Here is a 27,632-nt window from a genome sequence, read left to right as displayed (position 1 = left end):
TGGAAAGGGGTCGGGGTTCGACCAAAATTACTTCTGTGAACAGTCAGAGGGGTGCCTCTCGCTCCCCACGAGACGTCGGAAAGAGGTCGGGATTCGACTAAAATTATTTCTGTAACCAGTCACAGGGGTATCTTCCATCCCCCTCCTCACGAGATGTTGAAGAAAAGTAAGAGAAATTTGAATTCCATGAATTCCTTGAATTGCATGAATTACTTGAATTGGATGAATTCCTTGATTTCCATGAATTCCACGAATTTCATGAATACCCGCGATCAGCCGCTACCTTGCTAGAAATATGTTTAAGAAAAACCTGTAAAAAATTGTCGGTACCAGTAATTTTTTTTTACCGGCGCCGACAATTTTTGTTAACGGTACCGACAGTGTATACACTTCGTTAAATTTTAGGGAAATAAATACTTTTAACAAAAAACAAATTAGTATGTTTTAAATTGAATGCATCGATTTTAAATAAAAGCTTACATTTTTAAGAGTATGAATTATTTACCTGGAGTCGTAACCTAAGAGTTGGGCGAAGTTCAGCACGCATCCTTTCAAAACGAAAGACCCAGGCGACACCGATGACCACGTCGCCGAAGAGAAGAGCCAGTAAGAGGATCCAATAAGCATTAAGGAGTCGAGCGCTAAGGCGCCTAGCTGCAATGCAACCGAGAAGTTGAACGAGACCCAGCTGAATTGCTAAGGCTAGATAAGCATATAGGGCGGTGGGGTCAAATGCTCGTGGTACGCCCGGTACTAAATAACGCCGAGGATCTCCCGAGAAGAGAAGTGTTCGCGATACAGCCGCGGCAAAGCCAAATGCACTGCCCAGCAAGACTATATTACAGGCATATATCCATAGACGATAATATCGCATCGCGACACCCTGGGCCCCCAAACGGCTTAGCGACTTTGCCGCTGACACACCACCAATGGTAACGTTGCTGCGGCTTGTCGAGATAAACTTCCCGACGTTGGCGCTATTATTTGTGTTACTATTAATATAACTACATTCGTAGTTCCCTGAATTAATGTTATTATTGTAACTAGAGTTGTTGTTATTATGGTTATTGTTGTTATTATTGTTATTGTTGCTAGGGCCGTTATTAGTGTGTTCCTCGATTTCTAATAGAAAAACAAATGGCGGTTCACTGTTATTATGATTGGCTGTTTTTTGGCTATGTGTCAATTGGGGGGTGGCGAAGCGTTGCAGCAGCATCACCGTCATACTATCAAAACTCCCTTAGCACTCTTCTGCGGATATAGTTTTGAACTTTGGTTCACACTGGTGTTACACTATGTGTTGAAGTAAATTCGCTTTTTAGGCCGCAGGATTCAGTACAATAATAGTCTGTAACAGAAAAAAATTGGAAATACGATTAAAGGGTTTTACATAATGAAAATTTCTTTTTAACGTGGGCTTTTTTCAAGTTTTGTACTCTCTAGCGATTAAAGTTTTTGAAGTTTTATAGGGGAGGCTTTCTAGATGAAAAAGTGATATATAATTTATATATAGCGGACAAAAAACTGATATTTTTCATTTGTTTTACATTTAAAAATTCATAAAACCAATGAAAAACATTATTGCCGTATCCACTATATATAAACTATATATAACTTTTCCACCTGGGATTGGAATTTTCGAAATTGGATTTGTAGAAAAAAGTTTTTAAGAAGCAATAGGTTTAGCGTCTAGAAAAAGTATGTCTACTTTTGCAAGGAAATTTCCCATCTTGCTGGTATAGATTACATATAAGATATACTAGAATACGTTTCTAAAATTTTATCCCAAGGTGTCAAATTTTGATCCAACTGTGGATCAATTCGTTGCATTGGGAAAAACAATTGATCTATGTAGTGTGTAAGTGTGTGTAACTTTAATATGAGAGTAACGCTAGGGATGACTTCTTCAACCCACCTCCTACAGGCGTTGCGTAGTTTTAAACGACTCCCAACACAATTCATTACAAGCAATCCTAAGGTTTACGAGGATCTTAAGAATATACCTTATAAGTACATTATAATTTTGTGCTTGTGGCAATTTGTAAACTTTAATTACATTTAATTCCAAATGTTTTTTGGCGAGCCTTCTCATTTTAGAGATACGATTTTCTTTTTACTTATGTACATGTGGAAAATTTATCTGGGCAGCTTCATAATAATGCTCACAAATACTCTTGGTCCCTTTTCTTTCCATTAGCTAACTGTTGAACATACACTTAGAGCAAAATTTGTACCTTCAACACTATAATTTGGTTGTTTATATCTGGTTGATTTCACTAAATATTCTGCTAATTGAACGAAACTTTTTGGTTAAATCCGCCAAATTGTTGTTGTCCATCTAATAACCATAAATTATGTAGTTTAACTAACAAACATTTTCTTGATTCCGCCAAATATTTTTCCGAGTTTGCGAAAGAATTATAATTTGGTTGTTTATATCTGTTTGATTTCACTAAAAATTCTGCTAATTGAACGAAACTTTGTGGCTAAATCCGCCAAATTGTTGTTGTCCATACAATAACCATAAATGAAGTAGTTTAAATAACCCCCAAGTGCGAATTGCCGGAGCTGAATACACGGCCCAATGTTGGTCCAATTTTGATAGCCAAATTTATGCTAAAGATACTGGGCCAATATCGGCATTTTAATCGGCCCAGTGTTTAGCCAGTGCCGACAGCCTATATTGACTTTTTATATTGGTCGATCCTCCACCGATGCTTGGTCCAGTATCGGCACTTTGTTGCGCCAAGTCTCACTTTCAGTACGAGGAACCACATTTCACGAGGATCAGCCAAAGTCTGGCCCAGTGACGGCACATTACTGGGCCAAGTGCCACTTTCAACACGGCAAATCATATTTTATTTAAATTGGCCCAATGTTGACCCAGTGCTGGCAGCCTATATTGGCTATTTATATTTGCCGATCCTCCACCGATACTTGGCCCAGCATCGGCACTTTATTTCGCCAAGTCTTACTTTTAGCACCTAAAAAACAAATCTTACACGAAAAATACAAAAAATTGTTATTGAAAAATTGTCAAAGTTCACGATGAAGTTTGTTAAGTTCTTTCATTACAAATTTCAAATGTTTATGACAAAGTACATGTCCTGTCATTGGAAGAAGTTGTCCAGTAGTCTACAACGGGAAAAACGAAATATTACACGAGAAAATCTTGTGATCGATTTAAATTATTTATTTAATAATTGTTGTATTAATATTCCTGTTAACAGTTCGTGTATTTTCCATTTACATAATGTCGCATGATAATAAATAATTAGAAAAATAGAGCTAAAAATTTCGTTCTTTATATTTTCTGAACTGTATCATGAGGGTGGCTTTTTCACAGAGTTCAACTGGTCGGTTTAGCGCAGTGGTTAGCACTCCCGATTGCTAGGCGATAGATTTAGGTATTATATATGTATGGTTTGGTACCCCGTAGCGTTATAAATTTTATTTGTAATATAATGTTCAAAATTTAATATATGTATTCAATTTAAACAGGACCATTAATATTTATTTTTTAAATATCTTTTTTGTCATATCCTCAGACTATTTAATAATATTATGTATTATTATATTTAATAATTTTATATATTATTATATTTAATAATATTCAAACGATATGCAGTCGTATAATGATGAATGGATAAAACAGATGCGTCCTAAGAAAAATTCAATGATTTGTTATCAGTTTTTGAATTACCTCCGGCATCCAGATTGGTCCGGTATTGGTACCCAGTGTTGGGCCGACAATGGCAGCCAAGTCTTGGCTGCCATGTCAAGGCCGTAGTTATTAATCCGGCAATGGCGCGACGATGGCAGCTAGGTTTGGTCTAATACTGTTACCCAGTGTTGGGCCGACAGTGGCAGCCAAACCTTGGCTGCCAAGTACAGGCCATAGTTATCATTCCGTTATTGGCGTGATAATGGCAGCCGAGCTTCGGCAATATTTTTTCCGACTATGAGCCTATGTTGGGCCGTATGTAACTTCGTACTTGGGAATGCTTTTGAATTGTTGCGATTTGCATTTGGCCTAGCGTGGAAGCACCGTTTAATGGTTCGAACAAAACTTTCATTGATTCAGAAGTATTTTTTCTTAGTGTATGTTTCAAGTATATTGAAGTTTTTTGAATATATCCTAATACGGGATCAAAACGAACTTTCGCACACATTTTTCGTGTTCTAAAAGAAAGGAGTAGTTTGTTAACCAACATACCTTGACCCGTGCAGAAATTGCCGAACTTATTCCCAAGTTGCGATATGGGCTCGATCGGATTTTCCACATGTCGCCGCAAGGGGCAAATGGTGTCGAAATTTTGAAGTTGAAGTCAAAAACCGATAGATAAGAAAAAAAGTTTTTAAGAATAATTGAATCTCTTTAAAGGACTGAGACACTGTTAAAAAGTGAAGGTAAAATCAATTCTGAAGCATGTCCTAGAAAATTCCTACCGTTTTAAGTAAACGGCACGCAGAGTAGACGAAGATAAACTAAAATGCAAAACTCTTGCAAAAGGACTCCCTACCTGTATTGTCCGAAGTTATTTCAATCAACTCCGTTCTGACCCTATAGTTATCCCGCGATACCATTAGAAGTTAATTTTAAGGGCAAGTGATACTTCGTCGTGTGGTCAATCGGGTACAGTTGCCCCGGTTTTTTTCCACAACAATGAAAATGTTTAAAAACTGAATTTGGAGATGCCATAAAATATCATAACGCACGTCTCTGGACTATTTTTTGAGGGATGATAACTAAAAAAATGTATTGTGCTCAATAAAAATTGTATGCATGTGCATTATTTTGAGGTTAGGGTCATTTTTCAGCTCTGTCATTCCGATAATGTAGTTCTCTGCCGTACCGATGCTGTGGGTAAGCACTCTAGAATAATTATGGTAGAGAATTGTAACACACATAACCTCGAAATATACGCATACGTTTTTAGCAAAACCAAATTTTTTGGAATCAATTCACGAAAAAGTGTGCTGGTACGTCCGTTAGCATGTTCGCAATCATTCCTCAGATTTTTAAGACAAAGCATTTATTAATCTAAAAAAAAGCCGGGTGAATCTAACACTGATAAAATCGATACTAATTCCTAATGGCCATGCAAATTAATAGACTCAAGTACTCTGAAAAGATTTGATGGTAAAAATATTTATTTTTGTGCTCTGTAAGCTTGAATTCCTTAAATTAATTAATTAAGGCAAATTTAATTAGAAAAGGAAATTAAAAAATTGAAGATGAATAATTTTCTGGTATGAAAGAGTTTTTGATTGACCAATTGAAGTTGCATAACTCATCAATTAATTTCAGAAATTCAGGTTAACATACCGGAGTTTATATAAATACTTTGTATCCCAATTCCGATTCATATACAATTTTCACCCACTTTGTCTGGTTGCTATAGCTCACTCTTTTTATCGTCTACATATTTCACTTTTCTAAATATAAAACAGCAAATTGCATCGACGCGACCCCCGATCATCTAGAATTCTGAATTCTAGAATTTTCGTGTTTTCGAGTTAGCAATTTCGCACGCGTCGACTTGCTGCCAGGATGTGACGAACAACTCCAATTTGAAAGTTTTCTGCGAACGCAGGTCCGGGAATAAACTCCGTAATAAGTCCCGCCACGACTCCTTAATCCCGGATTTAGCATGGGGTTTTTGTGTTGCAAACTAATGCACTACAGACCCTTTAACTCACTCAATTTTACACTGGAGTAAAATATGCGGAGTTAAATGTATTCGATACTAAGTCGATTTTATACTCTGAAAAATTGTATTCTCGACTCCGCTATAGCGATTTACTCCTAAAATTTCTAACAGTGTATAATTTTCCGTTTAACCATTTTTTTATATGAATTGAAATTTTGGTTTTATTTTTCCAAAGTTGGAGCGTACCTATAGCGCTCATCTATCGGATCTCGCGCCTTGTGTTCGATAATGATTTAACTCTTGTTTTGCGCTCGGATATTTATTCTTTGCACTCGGAATGCTTTAATGAAACTTCAGCAAACACATTTCTTGGAGATCCCAATTTCGCTATGCATCTCCATACTCTGAATTTTCTACGTAAAGAAGTATAGTCAAAGGATTAATTCCACAAAGCTCTGTATGCTTTAAGGGACACATTCTCACCGTGACACCTCGCGCTTCGTGGATTCCTTAAAATGTCGACATTTTGAGACCTCCTGAGTCAGGAAAAATAGTTTTTATGTCGGTGTCTGCCTGTCGTCATTGTCTTTGTTGTTGTCGTTGTTGTCATTGTAGTCTGTAAACACGTTAACATTTGAAGGAATTATTCGATTGGATACCTCTCTGGCACACTTTATAAGGATATGAAAAGAGGTAACGAGTTCGTTAGCTAGCTTTTTTTAATAATTAAAAAAAATTAGAGCATTTCGAAAATTTTAGAGACCATTTTCCTTTTAATATTTGAAAATTACTTCGACAGCTGTTTACAGTAGACCAAAATACGAACAATTTATCTCCATTACTTTTTTTGATAAAACAAATCAAGCACGGAATCTGTAAGAATGTGCGTAAGGCAATGTATGTCGTAAAAATCAAAGTAGAAAATCGTCAGCGAAGGCACGTTCGTGAAATCCTTTGACCAAAATGGAAAATTCGTACGCGTCCGATTGTTTTTGATAGAAATTGTTAAGCATTCGTAGCAGTCCCTAAGCACTTTGAATGGAACCGCAGGGAATCACCGGGATTCATGGTAGAATTCGTATAGAGAATGCGAGCGGAGTCACTGCTAAGACCGCGCGACCGGGAAAATCTCGGACCTGCGCATTATGCATCGTTATCAGATGTTCGCCACACACCTAAATGTTTGTTATTTTTTTTTGGCCGGTGCTACTGTTCGTTTAATTATTTAATTTGTCGTTCTTTTAACGTCAAAAAATAAGGAAGCAGTAATTTCTTGAGTATAAAGTTTTATCATTTAGCATCAATACATGACGACTTTCATATGAGAAACATAACCAAGTTTTTTTTATTATTTTATTATTTAAAGATTGAATTCCAAGGATGAGGTACGATTAAAAAACTCATAGTTTTCTGTTTGACCAATGAAAGTATCAAAAGCTACTTTCGTGTCGAAAGGAACAAAGTATTTCACAATTAAATTTTTAAAAACTTAATTGAATAACAGCATGGTGATAGAACATTTTTTAATGTGAAAAATGGTCTGTACCAAATGGCATGACATGTCTACCAGTGTAATTTGTGAATAATAATTCAAATTATTGTTAAAATAACAGGTATCTAAAAACATCTTGAAAGATTTGTGAAACTAACTGTGAAAACTGATTGATTTCATATTTGTATTTTTTTATTCAATAAAACAGCTTTATGTTTTTGAGAGAGAGAATTGCAGTCACCATTTCTATGTGAAGTTATATATAAAAAATTGTTATTATTTAATTTCAAATATCAGGAAATATTGACGTATTTCAAAAAAATTGTAATTTTTGTTAGAAACAAATTGTTCTCATCTAGAAATACTTTAAATTATTGTGAGAGTAATATCAGTACAAATTTGTGCGAAAGATTAACAATTGGAATTTTTATAAACATTTTTGTTGGAAAATTTTCGAATTTTTGGCTCTTCAATTGCGGATTTTTCTTCGGCACCCGAGTTGATGTAAATTGATGTAAATGAAGATAAAATGGGTTTAATCATATTTGTTACATTACAACAACAAGTGTTAATCTTGCAAGCAAAGTTAATAAATCAATTCAAAGCTTTGGCAGTGAAAAGAATTGTTTTCACTAAAACTGCTTCGGTTTGTTGTAAGAAAGATTTGCAATAACTATTTTCATACAAAATTGACAGTAAACAATTGTTAAAAAGTTTTTTTTCGAAATGATAAATTATTTTCCGGGCTGAGGGGAAACCTGTGTCAGATTGGTATGGTTACATTCGCTCTGTTTAAAGTATCGATATTTTACTTTCTTTTCCTTCTCCTGGGCCACTGTGATATTGTAGTTGGCCGGATCCGAGAATTCGATTAGCAACGGAGCAGGCTTGCAACTAACATCGTAAGAGCGACAAAGAGAGTAGTAAAGCACTTTTACGGCCGCATTATAGTTGTGGAAATACGACGTTCCCGTTTGAGTGGGACTGTTGCAAGAGTTCAAATAAGTATTGGAATAGTCAGCAAATTCCACTGCAGAGTTCAACATACGGCGCGGAAAATGTTTTCTAATCGAAATTTAGTTTAAGTCTACATTTTATAGCATTAACACTATCCTGCTTGAGAACAGAAGGCAAGAAATTTTGTATAGTTCATATTATAAATTGAATAAATTCAGAAGCTAATGAAAAAACGATATCAGACAATTATCCATTACCTAACATTGAAATGATTGACCAATTAGTAAACTCAAATTATTTTTCTGCATTCGATGTGACCATTGGTTTTCATCAAATTGGAATAGCAGATGAAGATCAACAGAAAACATCATATTCTACACTTGATGGTCATTTCGAATATAAGCCAATGCCGTTTAGTTTATAGAATGCTTCTCCTACTTTCCAAGGACTGATGAATAATGACCTAAAGGGTCTGGTGGGGAATGGATGCCTTGTCTGTATGAATGAAATAATAGTCTACGGAAAAGATTTAAAAGAAAATAACGGAAACTTAATAAAAATTTTTAAACGTTTGCGCAAAGTGAGACTTAAGCTTCAGCCAGATAAATGTGAATATCTTAGACTCGAATTAGCATGTTTAGGACACGTTATAACAGAAAATGTTATAAAGCCTAATCTAAATAGAATAGAAAAAGTAAATACTTATCTAAAACCAAGAAACCCTAAAGAAACAAAGCAATTTTTAGTATTATTAGGGTACTACCGAAAATTCACAACAAATTTCACAAACTCGCTAAACCTTTAACAAACCTATTAAGAGTAAAAGTTAAATTTAAATTTAAACAAAGAACAAATAGATACTTTTAAAGTATTAAGAACTGCTTAAATGTTGAAACCAATCCTCTTATATCTCGACTGGAATAAAGATTTTATATTAACTACAGACGCCTCAAATTATGCTTTAGGCGCACTCTTATCGCAGGGAAAACTAGGCAAAGATTTACATCTATCATTTTCTTCACTTAGTTCAATTAAAGTTGAAGACAATTTTACGACCTCAGAAATAAAACTCCTCACGATAGTATGGGCTATTATATAATACCGACAATATTTGTACGGACGTAAATTTAAGATCATGACAGGTCCTAAAACGTTAGTATGGTTAATGAATGTGAAAGATCCAACGAAGCGATTAATGAGATGGAAACTCAAATTTTTAGAATTCGAGTATGAAATCGCTTATGAAAAAGGGAAATATAATACTAATAAGAATACTAACTAATATACTAACTAACCATAAAAAGTAACATTTTTCTTTTCTTGCCTTTTTCCCATATCACCCTTTGTTTGCCTTCAAATATTAATTTTCGTTTGGTTTTCTGGATTCTGAAAATGTTATAACTTTGGCAAGTTTTATTTGATCAAAAAAAGTCATGGTGATAAATTGTTCGTAGTTTTATCTACTATAAATAGCTGCTGCTAGAATTTTCAATTCTTTAAAAAAATTATCTCAAAAATTTTGAAAATGCTCTAACTTTTTGAATTTTTGTCAACAATGGCTGGTCAACGAATTTCATCTTTCTTTTTGGTCCCTCAAACTGTGTGCCAAAGCACAATCTAATCCGATTATCCTTTCAAAAGTTATCCGATATACAGTCGACGACGACAGAAAGACACCGATTTAAAAACTTTCTTTCTGACTCAGGAGGCCTCAAAACGTCGAAATTTTAGTACCTTCTCATTATGGATGAGATAGTAAAAATACAGATGCTAACGAATCATTGTTAATACCAAATATAAACATGTTTTTAAAAAAGAATGAACGCTGATTCCCCAATAGACGAGGAAGAATTTATATTAGAAAAACGACAAAAAACGCCAAAGGATACTCTAGCTATTAATTATATAGAGCACCACCAGAAACTGAAGGCATTCTCTGTCTTTCATCAACTGAAACATAAGCCAAAAAAGACACACTACAATTGTTAATAAAACACTGAAAGACTCTGAAACATTTTTTCCATCATATTCGGTGGTTAAACAATGGGTTTCGGAATTTTTGAGAAAGGTCGCACGAGCACTTCTGACAAAGCACGTTCAGGGCACCCCATTGAGGTCGCAATTCCCGAAATTATCAGAAAAATTAATAAAATGGTGATAGAGGATCGAAGATTAAAGGTAAGTGAGATAGCTGAGGCTACTAGAATGTCAACTGAGCGTGTACGCAATATTTTACATCAGGCCTGTCCAGAGAGGGGAGTTTGACTCAAACACCACACGTTTTAGCTATGAGAATCGTCATAACGACACGAAAAGCGATTTGGGACCTTAACCCCACCACCAACCTCCACTGGATGCCGGAAAGCCTTCGTGATTGTTCGTGGCGCGTGCCACGTGACGCACAATGCAGAATTCAGTACCGCGGATAAGTTTTAAACTAGGTGCTTTAGGGCGACTAATTTGAAATGCAGTATTATTATTTTAATGCTGTAAATATGAGATGCAACTCTAACGAAAGAGTAATGTTTACTGATATCCTGAGCTTGAAACATTATATGTTTTTTCGACAGGAATATGATTTTATCAATATTGCAATAATTTCAAAATATGAATAGTTGATATATTATTACATTTTACTTTACAATAATGAATAAAGGAAATGTATGAGCGCCATAACTTTCAATAGGTGTGTTGCAAGATCCTGATTTCAAATAATTTTGAGAATTTCTTCGTACAGTGTAAGATAATGTTAAAAATATGTTGAAATCATTGCCTTTCAATATTTATAAAAGTTTATATATTGAATGTGAATCTATTGCAATACAATAATATAGTGTAGAAAACGTAATTGCCTTTTTTATTTCTTATTATAGGGGAATTAAATAGTTAAATAAAAAAGGCCTTGAAATTCTCTATTGCAATAAAGTTGTAAAGTTGAAAATTTCGCTGAGTATTCTCTCACATATACGGGTTATGCAATTCATATTTTTCACGTTAAATTATGCATTCTTTTACTGCTCATATAGTAATTAATTAAATTCCAAATTAATTCATTTTATTTTAAATTCAGTCGCCCCAACAAACCTTCCAAGATACTATGTATCTGCATCACTGGATACCTCCCATCCATTTCAGAAACAGACCACCGCCGAAGTTGAGTAGAGAGACTGGTGGTAGAACTCAATCATCTGTGGATTGAGTCGAACTCCCCTCTCTGGGCAGGACCGTTTTACATGAACATTTGGGCATGGAGAAACACTGTGCTAGGTGGCTGCCGTGCTTGCTAACAGTCCACGACGACGCACCTCTTCATAGGTCGGTCGTTGTGATGGGTAAAATTAAGGAATTGAAGTTGGAATTATTCCCCCATCCACCACATTCACCAGATTTAGCCCCCAGCGACTATTATCTGTTCCCTAACCTTAAAAAATGGCTTGGAGGTAAAAAATTTCAGAGCAACGAGGAAGTCGTCGATGCTGTAAATGAGTATTTTGAGGGACTTAACGAATCGGTCTATAAAAATGGCATCACTGAATTAGCGCACGGTTATGAGAAATGTATTAGTCTTGAGGGAGATCATGTTGAAAAATGAAGTGAAAAAAAAAACAAAAAAAGTTGTTTTTCCTTATCAGGCCGGAAACTTTTCACCTCATCCTCGAACTTACAAATGCACAAGCCCTGATATTCCACAAAAATCTAATGAAAAATTATCATTAGACTTCATGAAGCCATACAAACAAACCAAAAACGGTAATAAATATATATGGTCTAACTAATGGTATAGTCTAACTATATAAAATATTTAGGAAAACCATCAGAGGTCTTAACAGATAACGGATAAGAATTTTATGCTCAAGAAATTTCAGCACTTTGCATACGTTTAGGAATACAACAAACATTCACACCAGTTTATCACCTACAAAGTACTGGGATGAACGAGAGATCATATTCAGTTATTAAAAGAGATTATTAGGCACTTTGACATGCAAGACGATTCTGACATTGAACTTGAACGTGTCATGTTGGCTTATAAATGCAGCAGTCAACAGTCCGACTGTTAGAGGAAATCTTGAAGTCAAACAGATTCGCAAATACCAGATCCCGACGATTGGGATGTTATAAAGAAAAACGATTTAGTTTTAGTCAGAAATTTTAAACGAACCCCTTTAGACACTGTTTGGAAAGGTCCTTTTTTAGTAACTAACGAATCTAACCTCTTACCTTATATGAAGTCAAGGAAGGATTGGGAAAGAAAAATTATCACACAAAATATTAAAAAATATTTTTTCAGAATAAAGACCGAAGTGGCGCTAGTGATCCTTCTGGTTCAAGTGATAGGGATGATAGTAACGATAGCGGATCGGCACAAGTCTTGTTATCTTAATGATTCTAAAAGCATATTAATAACTTGTCGGTTCCTCTTAACGAAACATATTTTTCTTTGTTACTAGATATTAGTGATATAGGAATTTTGTTTCAATGAAAGTGACTATTAATTATTATAAACATATCTTTAATGGAAGAAAAATTGTATTCATTAATAATGTAAATACATATTCCTGTAGACAGTTAGTACATGCAATTACAGAAACCGATTAAAAATTAATTTTATTGTACAAAATGCAAATTATGTTTATTCCAGTAGACAAGTTTGAAATAGAATCCATGAAAGTGTTGGGTAATTATTAAATAAAATTTGAAAAGCAATCAAGGTTAAATAGGAATAGCAAATGAGCAAAAAACTTAGTATATTTTAGACTCGAACGATTATTCACAAAAAATTCAGATAAAAGGTGATTTTCTAATACATTTTGATTACTACTCGTTTAGAAGATAGGCATAGTAGGTTGTCTTGTCGTAAGTTTAAGAAAATTGATTAGTAATTGTTATAATAATTCTAAAGTTAGTAATAAAGTATCGACTCATCATGTGACTTACGGGGCCGAACCCTATTGAAACCCTGAAGTCTGTATCAGGGTTCAGAGACTAAGAGATTTATCAATTTAATTAATCTATTAAGTTTATTCCTAAGGGAAGAGCTGCCGCAATAGTAAAATTGAGTATTGGAATAGTCATCAGATGCCATTGTAAAGTTCAATATACCAGGCGGGAAATGTTTCTTAATCGAAATTTAGTTAAAGTCCAAACTCGATTGCTTTAACACTATCCTGCTTAAGAGTAGAAGGAAAGTCATTTTGTGTAATTCATATTATAAATTGAATAAACTCACAATGGAGAGGGTTACTCTCGATTCTCAAATTTAAATTTATCTGTCGCAGGCACGCGGTTGACAGGATGCCTGGATTGTATATGTTCTATGTACTCAGCGTGTACATAAGACGCTCTGCACCTTTCGCTGAAAGATCTTAGCGTAAAATACGGCTACTTTATATTGAGGTAGAAATAACACCATTCTGTCACACGAAAATGAAACTCTCTGTGCCTGAATTAAGTTCGGGTGGTGTGAGGAAAGCAAAATTTAGCTCCTGCGACAAGGAATGGTCTTATACATTTCTATAAAAGTTTCCGTGCATTTTCTTGTCAGAGTGCTGTTGACGGAAGTTTTCAATATCTGCTTTCTTTTATTGGGATTTTATAAGTGAGGCATATAGGCGCAGTAGTGCACTTTCCTCGCTTCTAATGTTAAATGTCAGGTAAAGGTTCTCGGTCACCTGCTCTGCGACTTTGGAAAGGAATGCTCCATTGCCAATTACCTCATGTTATCTTACCATTCTTAGGAGAGGATTCCTTTCATTTGCGACGATGTAAGTTACTATATATCAAGGATAATTAGGTTACAAAGACATTAGAGACTTAGAAGTCCGCGACCTCCTTGACGTCGTGTGATGCACAGTCGCGAAACTGACAAATTGATATGAAAGCTCTTCTGCATATGTTTGATCTTACGCCTGAACATTTCGAGCGTCATGAGCTTGCGCTTAGTGCAAGCTAATCCCTCGAGGACACTTACAACACTCTGAAGCTGGCTTCAACTAGAAGCATACATCTTTAGGTCATTCATATAATATACATGAATGGCTTTATGCTCACGATGATTAGTGTAACAGCAGAGATGTGATGCAAAAGAAGAGAGGGCTCATAATGTCGTCCTGAAACACGCCCCTCTGGAAGGTGACGCTGATCGTTGTCACTCGATAATTTGAAAATGTGATGGTAAATCTAGTTTTCCAAAGGTGTACTTCAGCATATAATTTTTTAAAAAAGGTTTAAGAAACAACCGTGGGGGTTAATTAACCGTTGCTTCCCGCAACTGCCATCCAAAAATGACACCGGCTCCTAATAGAACAGAGGCAAATCAGACCAATCGCTAAGGTAAAAATGACACCGTCCTGGCATTTGAAAATAAAAACGTCTGTATCTGAATTAAGCCTGCTCCGCGGCTTTATAAAGAAACGCTCCTTTGCCAATCATCTCGTAGTTCCTGACTATCTTTAGGAGAGGATCTCTGCCGTTTACAACGACGTAAGGTGCACTTAGGACAATTCGGTTATGAAGACATTGGACCAGGACGCACCGATCACAAGGACAATTACTTTAACCGAATGTTTTGAGTACAGTCGCTGCAGCAAACTTTTAAGGTCTTAATACCTTTCCTCCTTTTCCTTCTCATTGGCAGTAATATTGTAATCGGCCAGAGCCGAGAATTCGATCACGAATATAGTTCGTTTCTTGAAATTTTAGAGAACAATGTCAGGCCTCGTGTGTGTAACGGAGGCGCAGCTCGTTTTGGAAAAGGCGAAGGAGTATTTGGCAGGGCAGGCTCGCGGTCAATACCCTAAGAGCGACAAAGATGGTAATAAAGCACTCTTAGGAATGTATTATGTCAGTACAGATACGTCGCGTAATACTATGGTAGAAATCACAACAAACTGACAGGCGAAAACGAAACCCTCTTTACTTCAATTAAGTCTTGATGATATGAGGAAAGCAAAAGTATGCTCCTCCAATAAGGACTGTTTTCCACATTTATGTGGAAGTTTCCTTGCATTTTCTTGTCAAGTAGCTTCCGGCGAAATTTTTCAACCTCTACTTTCTTTGCAATAAAATCGAAGGGCCTATGTCAGAGCCATCAAATGGACCGTCGGGTTGAGGATAGAGGGTCCCCGTACCACGGGTTTCAGCTGAATTTGGTTCCAATAATCAATAAGCAGTCGCGGACAATTGTCCAGTAGTGGTGTGGAAGAAATTAACCCCAAAGCGAAGGCCACAGAGCAGCATTGCGGACGTAACATCTGTAAAAGATACTCTCCGAAGCAAATACAAACGTCTCAACCGACGGATTTGGTCTTCCGAACTGTCGACTAGTAACAAAGTATCTACAACGAACATGCTTGCCGTCCTGGTAAGACGAGTACTCTACTCATTTAGAGTGGCTCCATGGCCGAAGGACGTGCTCAAATCCCTCGATATCGGATCACGAAAAGTTATGCACATGAACAAAAGTATGTACCTTAAGTCATCTGTTACGCAGCTTTACATCTCACAGCATCAAGGTGATTGTGGAATACTTAATCTTGAATATCTTCACAACAGGATCATTCATGGTACTCCACGCATGGTGGCGAATGGACGAGACCCTCTTCTTAAAATGTCCAGGGAATACGAAGAAATGGGCAAAGGAGCATTTATGTACAAAGAAGCAGAGGAGGCTGCTAAAAAACTTGACCTAATCAAGACTTGACAAGAGGTTGCACGGCATTTTACACAGAAATGTGAAGTCTGTCAAGGCGGTGTCATTTCAACTAAAGCACATCGTCACCACATTTTAAGCCGAAAATGTTCCCGATGATAGCTGCAGAGCATGTCCAGCTCATGTAAGGACGACGTACATCTAAAGGCACGATGTGGCGCTAAGAGTGATTTATTTCCATCTCTGTCACTCTTACGGCAGTAGCCTGGACTCCTTCGTCAAATTTTCCTAGGGAAATAGAGTCAATCGTCTGTCTCACTATCGTGAGATTTGGGTACAGGTGAAATTTTTACCACGATTTCGCTGGGTGCGTATGCAATTTTGTAAAATGGCACCTGGTCCTGGTGATATCTTTCGGTGGATGCTGGACTTTGTAGACTTCTTTCCAAAATGCTTCGACCTCATCGGGTTTGGGCGGATTGTCGACAATAACTACATGGTCTTGGAATAGTCGAAGTTGATCAGAGGAAAACTGTTGATTTTCTGGGGCCCATCTCTCTCTTCGCTATACACTTCTCTCAGTTAAGTGTGTGATGATAGATCCGCAGTTTACGCGCGAACTGCAGGACCCTGCTAGTTAAATTCCTGTCAGATGTTATGCAATCAATCAACCACTGAATGCGGGACGCGTACTGTCTTGCCCAGTCTATCTTGGTGCCGAGTTGATGCATTGACACTACAATTGATAGTCCAGAGGTCGGATTCTTCTGGAAATCTCCATGAAATTCGTGATGTAGTTCAGCCAGATATGTGGGCTTGAGAGAAACCTGGATGTTCATATTATTCCTGATCTTAAAGTATCGCTCATCCTCTATTAAATGCTTGAACGGGGTTGGCCTCTGTGTCTAGGTCGGCCAACAATGCCGACCACTCTAGAGCTAGGGGGAGCCAATGAAGATGGATTCAATGCGATGGATCGATGGAATCTCGAGATCTTTAGGTGAACGGAGCAACTAAATCGCGACTTGCTAGAGTACTACGATGCGAGTGTGGCCCCTGAACTGGTTACATGGCATGACTGCATGCTCTGTGGTGCGAGAAACACCCGAAGCTATCGCAGTTTTCGCATCAACGTCTGCGAAACCATGCCGAACTACTCCAAAAAAGGGGTTATGTAAGCGGAACGCCCACTCTACCACAGATAGAACAAGCTGGCAAAAAAAACAGAGAGGTGACACTAAGAACAACCGCGGGCAGGCATCCGATAGAGGAAGAGCGATGCTTTATGACCCGAAGAAACATCAACACCAAGGCTTCTCTCAAGCTTAAAGATCTGGCTGAAATGGATGACGAGCTTCGTGGACATTTTTCCGAAGAATCCGACCTCTGGTCTATCAATTATTGTGTGTATAATGCAGCAAGAGGTTTGGCCGATGCGAACCGTAAAACAAAACCAACGGTTGATCATAAGACCAAAATACGAATGCATCAACTTGCCATAAAGATAGGCTGGGCAAGACAGTACGCGTCCCGCATTCAGTGTGTGATTGACTACATCATATCTAGCAGGAATTTTACCGTCAAGGTTCGAAAGTTCGCGCGCGAACTCCGGACCCCTTATCACAAACTTAACAAATCAAAGCAGCTGACCATCAGGCAGCATATTGTTGAGAGAATACGGATACTATCTGACTGTAAGAGAAGTGTAGAGCGGAGGGAGAGGTGAATCAGAGAAAATCAACAGATTCTCTCGGACCCATCTTGACTCTTCCAAGACCCTCCAGTTACTGTCGACCACCCGCCCAAACCAGAGGAGGTTGAAGTATTTTGGAGAGAAGTCTACGAAGTGCAGCATAGACTGGACGAAGACTCAGAAAATATAAATAGCTTCAAGGAGCTTTGTGAATCCCTCATAGCACCTGATGAAAAATGCGAACCCATCACTACCGAGGAGGTGAAAAAAGTATTAAGAGGTCAATCAGTTATCTGAACACACTGTATAAGATATTCACAGCTATCCTAAATGATAGGATTGTTCAAGCAATTGAATCTGTGTGGCAAGAAATGTATGAACAACGAGGCTCAAAGAAAGGCGTGGTGGGATGTCGGGAGAACCTGCTCATCGATAGATATGTCTACAAAGATGCAGCATTTTATCAGCGTGACCTATCGATCGCCTGGATTGATGATCGGAAAGCTTTCGATTCGACCTCCCATAGATTTATCATCTGTCTTTTAAAAAGGTTAAAGGTTCATCCGCAAATTGTTAGTTGCATAGAGAGATTGATGCCGCTTTGGAAAACCACATTTACTATCTCATCTGGAAAAAGTCGTTTGGCAACTAATAAGGCCACCTTTCAGAGAGGTATCTTTCAGGGCGACATCATGAACCCACTCCTCTTTTGCCTTACATTATTGCCACTATCTCTAGCACTTCGACAATCCGACGGGTACGTTTGCGGCAAACCTGCAGATCGAAAGTACAAGGTCACTCATGTATTTTACATAGACGATCTTAAGATCTATGCTAAAAACAAAGAGCAACTACATCTAGCTCTAGGGATTATCGAACGATATACTAAGGAAATTGGAATGGAATTTGGGTTAGATAAATGCGCCAAAGCTTGTTTGAAGCGAGGAAAACTTAATGGCATCCCTGAAGACCCTGAGCTTGTGACATCTATAAAGGATTCTCTCCGAAGCAGATACAAACGTCTCATCCGGCAGATTTGGTCTTCCGAACTGTCGGCGAGGAACAAAGTATTTGCAAACAACATGCTTCCCGTCCTGGTAGTACTTTATTCATTTGGAGTGGTTCCATGGACGAAGAACGAGCTCAGCTTAGAATATTGAGTCTTAAATGTCTTACAACAGGATTATTCTGGGTACAGCGCATAGAGCCGCAAATGGATGAGACCCTCTTCTTAAAATGGTCAGGAAGCACGAAGAAGTGGGCAAAGGAGCGTTTCTGTACAAAGCAGCGGAGGTGGCTGCTGAAACACTCGGACTTAACTTCAGTATTAGGGATGAGCAAAATGCATCAAATCTTATCTATCTCGAGTACTGACTCCTGAAAGCCCGGATTAAGAAAACACAAGCGAAAAACTTTCGTGAACAGCTCCTCGATAAGAGGTTGCACGGTATCTTCCACAGAAATGTGGACGATCAGTCAATGTCGTTTGAGCTAACTTTTTCTTTTCTTAAATCACTCGGATCGAAGCCTGGTACGGAGGGTTTCGTTTTGGCATGCCAACGCGGTGTCATTTCCACCTTAACATACCGTCGCCACATTTTGAACCAAGACCTTCCCCATAATAGCTGCAGGGTGTTCCATCCACGCCCCGAGCATTTATCTCACATACTATATAGTTGTCCAACTCATGCGGAAACGACCTACATCCAAATGCACAATGCGGCACGAAGAGTGCTTTATTACCATCTCTTTCACTCTTACGGCATTAACCTTAATATCGCTTCACTGTATGCTCCTAGGGAAATCAAGTCAATTGTCGAGAATGGGAAGTGCCGCATATACTGGAACTTTATATTCTCGACAATTGTTTCTGTTGCACACTCGAGGCCTGACATGGTTCTTCTTGACTTCGAGAAGCGAACCATGTTCTTTATCGAATTTTCGGCACCAGCTGACAAAAACATCATAGCCAAGGAGAATGAAAAGAAAGAGAGGTATAGAGACATTATAAGGGAGTTGCAACCATTGTACCTGGGATATTATGTTAAGCTAATCGTCCTTATTATCGGCGCGCTTGGAGGTGCCAAGCTTGCACTCGTTAATAGCCGGAAAAGCATCCCTGCGTGTCAACAATATGCTCAAACACTAGCGGGAAAAATGCAGAAGGCGGTAGTCCTTGGGTCGCTCCGTGTTCTTACGGTGCACGAAACTTTTGCCGGATCGTCGTATTGATTGAATGAATGGCACCCAGGTGCCATTCAGCTTTTGGCACGGTTTTCGCACATCCGATTTGGGGTTAATTCCTTCGGGACCACCGCTGGACAATTGCCCGCGACTACCTATCTATTTTTTTAACCATATTTTACAGAAACCCTTGGTACAGGGACCCTCTATCCGCAACCCGAGGACGCGTTCGGTGGCTTTGTTATAGGCCCTTCTGTTTCATTCTGGAGGAATCAAAACCGAATATATATATATAATTAATAATTTTTCATAAGGACAACCGCAGGATTTCGCCGGGAGCGGGTAATAATCTGAAAAATTGCATTCGCTCCCAGCGAAATCGCGGTAAAAATTCAGCCACAAACACGTCTCACGACCGTGAGATACTTTGTTACAGTCTGTAACGGAATCAATACGACGATCCAGCAACAGCCTCTTGCACCCTAAGAACACGGATCGACCCAAGGACTGCCGCCTCTTGCATTTTTGCCGCAAGTGTTTTAGCATATTGTTGACACGCAGGAATGCTTATATATATAGGACATCACATTTGCAGAAAGATTTTTTGAAATTAGAAAAGTTTGACATGAATCTCCATTTTTTCAGATCTGAAGCTTGAGCAGGTTTTCTGTACATAGTTCTTTTTTAAATTATAAAAAAAAATTTATTGAAAAATCGAATTTTTTAATTAAAAAAAAAGAAACTAGAAGAAATTTCGAGATAAGCCAGTGCTGAAAAAATTTGTCTTTGACAAACACATTTTTTAAATTGAAGTAATAAAATATTTACACCAAAGAAAAAACTTTTTAACGTTTAAAGTTTTTAAAAATTATTGTTGGAATTAAAAAGGAACTTTGAGATAAATTAGTGCTGATTTAAATACTGCAAAATTTGTTTGGAAAATGTTATTAGGTTCACGGAAAATTCAGGTAGAATTTTTTTCCGTGTAAGGCGCACGTGTTTTTACATAAATTTGTCTATACATTTCTTGTAGAATTATTTTTATTTTTAATTTAAACAATAATTTTTTAAAATTACAAATACTAAACAAACGTTTATTTGATAAAAGTAGTTTATTATCGTATTTTTAAGAATTTTATTATTTGGAAATTTTTAAATTCGGTATTATTATAAACTTTTTGGGAATTTTATTAGTTTTCGAACTTTATTATTCGAGACAGATAGAGTTTTACCGAATTGGGAATTTTTTTTTTCATGTATTTCAGCCGTCTCTATATAAGTACAGAAAATTTTCTGTAATTATAACTTCGACGCCTGGATCTTGTCGATGTTTTCCTCAGGAGCGGCTCCAGACAAAATTTTTTAAATCACATGTTATAAAAATAATTTCATTTTATTTTACTGATAAACGGGGGAAAATTAAATAGGAACATCCTTTAGAAAATAAATGATTAAAATCCAAAAAATTGGGTAGACTTTTTTGACCTCTAGGTAGTAAAAAAGGAAAATTCCGAAAATTTAAAAACTAATTTTAAAACTAATTATACTCTTTTAGGATACCAATACAATTTACAAAACACGAGTTGTAAAATTTTCAAATTTTTGAGCCTTCAGTTTAAAAACTCAAATTTTAACATTAAAATTTGACTCATTTTTAGCATATAGGCGTATTGTTTGAATGTTCACAATTTTCGTTATAAATTATAGGTCAGGTCAAAAATAACTGGGATTCGAAATTGCTACAATGTGGCAAGGTAAAAACTTCAAATTTAATCTTTAAAAATGTGAAAATATACCGTTTCCCATGCTCATTCAAGGCAGCGAGTCACTTTCTTACTCTCAGTCGCTTCTTTTGAAAGTCGATCTTCTGCTTTCAGTTTTCTTTTGGAAATATATCTTAAATTCAACGCATTTTAAATTCAATGTATTCAGCTGCATTCAGATTAAAGTATACAAATTTTTTTTTTAAATATAAATATCATTAAAATTTGTTTTTTGTTTTTCACAATTGTAATTTATAACTTTCAAAATTTAAGAATTTTTGGTTAAACATGAAAAAGTAGACTTATTTCAAATTTAAAGCGGTTCTATTAAATATATTAAACTATTAAAACGTTTGACCTTTTTTAAGCTTTTTAAAACTCTTTTGAAAACTTTTTTAAACGCTTTTGGTTATAATTTCTTAATAAAAGAATAAGTGCTATTTAGTCTACAGAGCAGCAATTTCAAAAATATATAAAGTCTTAATAGTTAAGACATTTTAAATTTATAGTCTTCAGTATATTGAATCATTCGAAATTTAAAGGTATTTAAATATGTAAGAATTATTGAATTGAAACTGTTCGATAATTTAAGATTGAAACATTTCAAATTATTTAGTTAGTAATTAAAATCGTATAAAGTTGTAGGATGAGAAATGAACCTCTTTTAATACTTGAATCATTATTTTAGAACAATTAAAATCGTATAACTTCAGATAAATTTGAAAGTAGGACTATAAAAAATTAGGAGTGTCTGAAAGAACTGAAGAAAGGTTTAGTTCAAAAACTATTTAAGAGGCTGCCTTTTCAAGTTTTATTAATTTATTTTTTTGATAATTTGGCACCCTCACAAATGATTTTTTAAAGAAAATAGCGCCTGATTTTTGCCAACTTTAAAAAAAATATTTAATGTTCGCTGAAGGTCAGTTTTGTTCAAAGTGCTTGTTCCTCAATAAATCGACTCTTATTGTTTCTGCTCTTCATTATGTCACTCAAAGATTGTGTTTTCCATAGAAAACATTAAAATCTGTGTTTTTCACGTTTATAAAATCATAATGAAAGGTCACTCAGAGTAATTTTCGGTGCAAAATATTATTTTATAAAGCATATTTGTCAAACTATAGAATGGATTTCTTCGTCCAAAGATACAAACCTGAATTGTACTACAGTAAAAACAACTGGAAAAAATTAGACGTAAGCGAAATTTCGTAAAGAAAACAAACCTTGGCCGACCTATAAATATTCATTTTATGCTCCGAAAGATAAAAAATCTTTGAAACGATTTCATTGCAAGAATTTTATTAAAGAAAAAATTGTTTATAAAAAAAATATCATAATCTTTACATACGTTTATTAAAATAAAAAAATTTCAACGAGATTTGTAGAAAATCTCTTAAAGAATAAAAGTGAAATTAATTTAGCGTGGTAAAAATGAAAAATAGTGACACGTCTATAATTTTTTTCGCTGATTATTTGTATTTAGTAATCTACTTAAAATTAAACCATTTCGAATTTTTTTAACCGTGAAACATTTTTGTGAATCGGAAGATGACTGGGAATTTTTTTCCTCGATTAAAACGGCCACCCTGAAATTATTTTTGTATACTGTTAAAGCAAAAAAATGATCCAAACTTAAAAATAACAATAATTATTCCTGCTTAATACAGGAATTCTTTATTCAATAAAGAAATATTAGTTTTTTGAATTCGGTTAGATTAAAATTGATTTTTAAAAAGTTAGAAATTTTTTACGTAAACCTTATTTAATTTAAATTAAAGTTGTAAGACATAGCTGTATTTTTTCACACAAAATTTTCATGTTCGATAATAGCAGTTTGAAAATCACAAAAATGGCAAAATTCTTGAAAGTTATAAGTAAAAAAAATAGTTTTATAAATATAAAATGATCATGCGTTATTCTAATTTAAACTAAATAAGTTTTAGGCAACAGATTTTTTAACCTAAGAAAAAAATGTTAATCTAGCTAAATTAAAACAATTTTTCCGTAAGGCCTTGTGATGATGAATGGGTCACGTGACCAGATTCCTGCCTTACCGCCACTTTTTTTATTTCCCAACTTATTATCACACGAAACGCCACATCGATCTGAAAATTTGGGATACTAAACAAGAAGCACTAAGAATGGTGGATCTGGTCCTAAATTTGTGTAATTATGAAAACAGTTTTTTGTTGTAAATATTTCTTTGTCGCTGTTTTCAGAATTATTAAAATTTAGGACCAGACCCACCTCTCTCAGTACTTCTTATTTATGGTCCCAAATTTTTTACTCGATGTGGAGCTTCGTGTGAATAGTTCAGGCATCTGGTAGTTTTGTTCCACAACAAATCCAACCAGCAATGTTTTTCATGAGAAAGTTTCGTTTTGGGCTCCTTTTTGACATATCAAAAATGCTAGAACAGATCAGTTGCCAAACCGGTTTTTTTTTTTTTTTTTTTTTTTTTTAACAGTTTCAAAAGTTACTTTTGCGTGGACGGATAATTCCCATTGCACTTTAGAGCAAAATGTTCAACAGAAAAAAAGAGAGAAAACAAAATTCTGAACGAATTTTGTTTGAAAAAAATCCGCTAACTTTTATTGGTTCCGAATTATGATACTTTGAAAAGTCCCCATTTTTTATTTTCATCGGAAAGTCACTAAGTTTCAAAAAACACTGTGTACCTTTGCACCTATTTACTGCACGGAAATGTGTTTCACAGGTGAGTGAAACTAGACTCAATTTTCAGTAATTACAAAAAAAGAACAATAGCCTACCTGTTATAGTTTATGAATTATGACCCCTCAAATTGGGTCATTTTAGCCTGTTTTTACAAGCAAAACAGTGGACTTCAATTTTTTCCAAATAAATCCTGCGTATTTCTAAAAAAAGTCTTTTATACCTATTATTTAGGAAATTGTAAGGTTTCAAAAATTTCATTTTTTTTTGCATTTTTGACTAAAATCGAAGAAGTTATGTTTTTGCAAAATACCTCATTTCGTGCGAACCCCACCAAAAAGTTCCTAGAGAATAAATGAAAGTAGAGTCAATTTGGCGTAAGATGGAAAAAAGTGTCCTAGCCCAAATAGGTCACGAGATATGACCTTGGAAATTGCACTCTTCATGCATAGAGGCACCTGAGCGTACCGTAAAGTAGAACTACGTTCATATGTCGGAATTTTTGTCACAAATAAGTGTATATGATTCATTTGTCATGTATAATACGTTTTTTAACTTCAATAAATAAATAATTGTTTATAACAAAAGCTTGCTATCACTAATTATGTTTACTTTTTGGCCATTTTTTAGCATTTTTGTGGAAAAAAAGTCACCGTAATTGATTAAAAAAGTTTAATATGTTTTTTTATCCATAAGCAAATATTTTTATTCACAATTGTTTATAACAAAATATTGCTATAACCACTGTTGAGTACTTTTTGACTACTTTTGTGGCAAAAAGTACTTATCATAAATTAAAAATATGATATATATTTTTTATTAATAAACAAATAGTTTTTTAATAACAAACAAATACTTTTTTAATAATAAAAACATACTTTTTATATAATTATTTATTATAAAATCTTTTTATTATAATTTTGGATACTTTTGCAGCACAAAAGCTTTATAATTAACTAAAAATGTGATATATATTTTTTATCAACAAAAAAATAGTTTTTTGTCATTTTTGCGACAATACTTGCTAATGAATACTTTTTTGTATTCAATTCCGTACTTACCTCAAATGCGCTTGTAATTCGCAGTGTTTTCTTTAAATTGTACAAAATTTGCTTCGACCAATTTTTCGCATTGAAAATAATTAAATAATTGATTACCTAAAAGTAATGACAGGTGAAATGTTATTTAATATTGCTATAACAGTGGTTATAGCAATATTTTGTTATAAACAATTGTGAATAAAAATATTTTCTTACGGTACGCTCAGGTGCCTCTATGCATGAAAAGTGCAATTTTCAAGGTCATATCTCGTGACCTATTTGGGCTAGGACACTTTTTTCCATCTTGCGCCAAATTGGCTCTACTTTCATTTATTCTCTAGGAACCTTGTGGTAGGGTTCGCAAGAAATAAGATATTTTGCAAAAACACAACTTCTTCGATTTTAGTCAAAAATGCAAAAAAATGAAATTTTTCAAAACTTACAATTTCCAAAATAATAGGTGTAAGACTTTTTTTTAGATATATGCAGATTTTTGTAGACTCTATTTCATCCCCTAGCACAATTAACGTAAACTGAACTTGGCAGGATTTATTTGGAAAAAACTGAAGTCCACTTTTTTTGCCCGTAAAAACAGGCTAAAATGGCCCACTTTGAGGGGTCATAACCCATGACCTATAACAGGTAGGTTATTGTTCCTTTTTTTGTAATTACTGGAATATAATAGTAAGCGGATTTTTTTCAAATAAAATTTGTTCAGAATTTTGTTTTCTTTCTTTTTTCTGTTGGACATTTTGCTCTTAAATGTAATGGGAATTACCCGTCCACGCAAAAGTAACTTTTGGAACTGTTTTCAAAGAAAAAAAACCAGGTTTGGCAATTGATCTGCTTAAGCATTTTTGATATGTCAAAAAGGACCCCAAAACGAAACTTTCTCATTAAACACATTTGCTGGTTGGATTTATTGTGGAATTTCACAGTTTTTTCCGACGTAATGCCTGGACTAAAAAATAAGTTTGGAAATAACAAAATTGAGGGTAAGGTAGGAATCTAGTCACGTGATGTAACAAAATTAAGTTTTTCAGTCAATGACCATAAAAAATTTCATTTCAAAATGTCATTAATTATAAAAAATTTAATGCGGATATTATTAGTATTTATATTGATAAAAATTTAATATAATTAAGTTTTTATTAATAATAGAAAATGTCTTGGACTACTAATGGTTAAAATTCTGGCAATCACCCATATGCTTACATAATTCTTTTTTATTATGCAAATAATAAAAAATAAATATATGACCGCATAAAACAAAGTTTAAAGTTTTGAAAAATGCTTAAAAATACATTTATTACATTTTCTTGATAATTTAAAAGAATGGTATGCGTTTTTAAAGCAAAATATTTAAGGAAATAGAATTCAATTAACATTTTTAAAAAGTTTATTAAGAATGCATTTTATTTTATAAAAGAACAATTAAAAAATTCACAATTAAAAATGTTTTAAATAAAATAATTGAGAATGTAGGGAGGAAGCAAACAAATAAGTTTCATCCGACCACCATGAGACTCTATCACTTTTAACCTGCAAGTTCTTGCATTAAACGTTTCTTTACAGAATTCTTGTTTCCTCTGATTTCAAAGTATTGTATATTTGAAAGAAAAATAAAGTATGGAGCACTTTTTTAAATAGGCAATATTTAAACTAGCGATCAATTTTTTCTACATATTTTTAATTCTTTTTTAGGAATTGTTATTTTAAATTAAAAACTGAGTTAAAAAGTATTATAAAAGAATCAAATAAATCGAAAACTGTGCGTTTTACAGAGGTTTTTAAAAATCAGAAGATACTTATCTGTCACTGAGGTTATTAAAGCGTTTTTCAACTCGAAAGTTTTTTTTTTGTTTTAGGTAGTTTTTAAGCGGATTAAATTTGTAAAGAAAAAAGTATTGATCCATTTAAAAAATAAGTGAAGTTTAATTATTTGATGTGTATTTTAAATTGTTTTTTTAGGAAAGAAATTCCATATTCAATTCTTTGCAAAAAAACGTATGATAAAAACATTCGATAAATTGAAAACTGTGCGGTTTATGAAAATTTTCGTAAAGCAGCATATTATTTTTTGTCATTGATGTTATTAAAGCATTTTTGCACTTGCAACTTTTCTGTATTATTTATTACCTTTAAGTCGTTTTTCAGCGTTTTAAATATTTAAAAACAACCAGCATTAGGCCGCTTGCTAAAGAAGTAAAATTTTCATCGCTTTTTCACATGTTCTAAATTATTGTTTAAGAAATGTTATTTTGCATTAAAAATTGAGTGAGAGAGTATTATATACAATAAAAGTGTTGGATAAATTGAAAACGGCGTATTTTATGGAGAAGTTTTGTTTATTGTTTATTATTTTAGATTATTATTTTTAGATTAGATTTATTATTTTATTATTTTAGATATAATATAATATAATATAATATAATGTTCCTTTTGTATTCGTCACATACCGGGCGGGCAGAGTTATTTACAGTAGTTGGTCGTGGCTAATCCGCTCTCCCTTTTTAAATTTCTCTTCA

The 27,632-nt window shown here is 34.8% G+C and overlaps 2 protein-coding genes across 5 annotated transcripts in view; one reads left to right on the top strand and one right to left on the bottom strand.

Annotated features, from left to right (window-relative positions):
* The window catches only part of LOC117183132 (pseudouridine-metabolizing bifunctional protein C1861.05), a 442,705-nt gene that overhangs the window by 90,904 nt on the left and 324,169 nt on the right, over positions 1-27,632 (top strand). The window lies entirely within an intron of this gene.
* The window catches only part of LOC117183134, a 67,968-nt gene that overhangs the window by 21,097 nt on the left and 19,239 nt on the right, over positions 1-27,632 (bottom strand). Inside the window, exon 2 of the mRNA XM_033376333.1 lies at positions 506-1,348. Within this exon, the coding sequence (XP_033232224.1) occupies positions 506-1,225 (720 nt within the window). The 5' untranslated portion in view covers positions 1,226-1,348. The remainder of the gene's footprint in view (positions 1-505; positions 1,349-27,632) is intronic.

This window comes from Belonocnema kinseyi, chromosome 2 (assembly GCF_010883055.1).
Source record: "Belonocnema kinseyi isolate 2016_QV_RU_SX_M_011 chromosome 2, B_treatae_v1, whole genome shotgun sequence".
Taxonomy (NCBI): domain Eukaryota; kingdom Metazoa; phylum Arthropoda; class Insecta; order Hymenoptera; family Cynipidae; genus Belonocnema; species Belonocnema kinseyi.
Note: the sequence above shows the minus strand (reverse complement) of the source record. Positions and strands in the feature narration are given on the sequence as shown.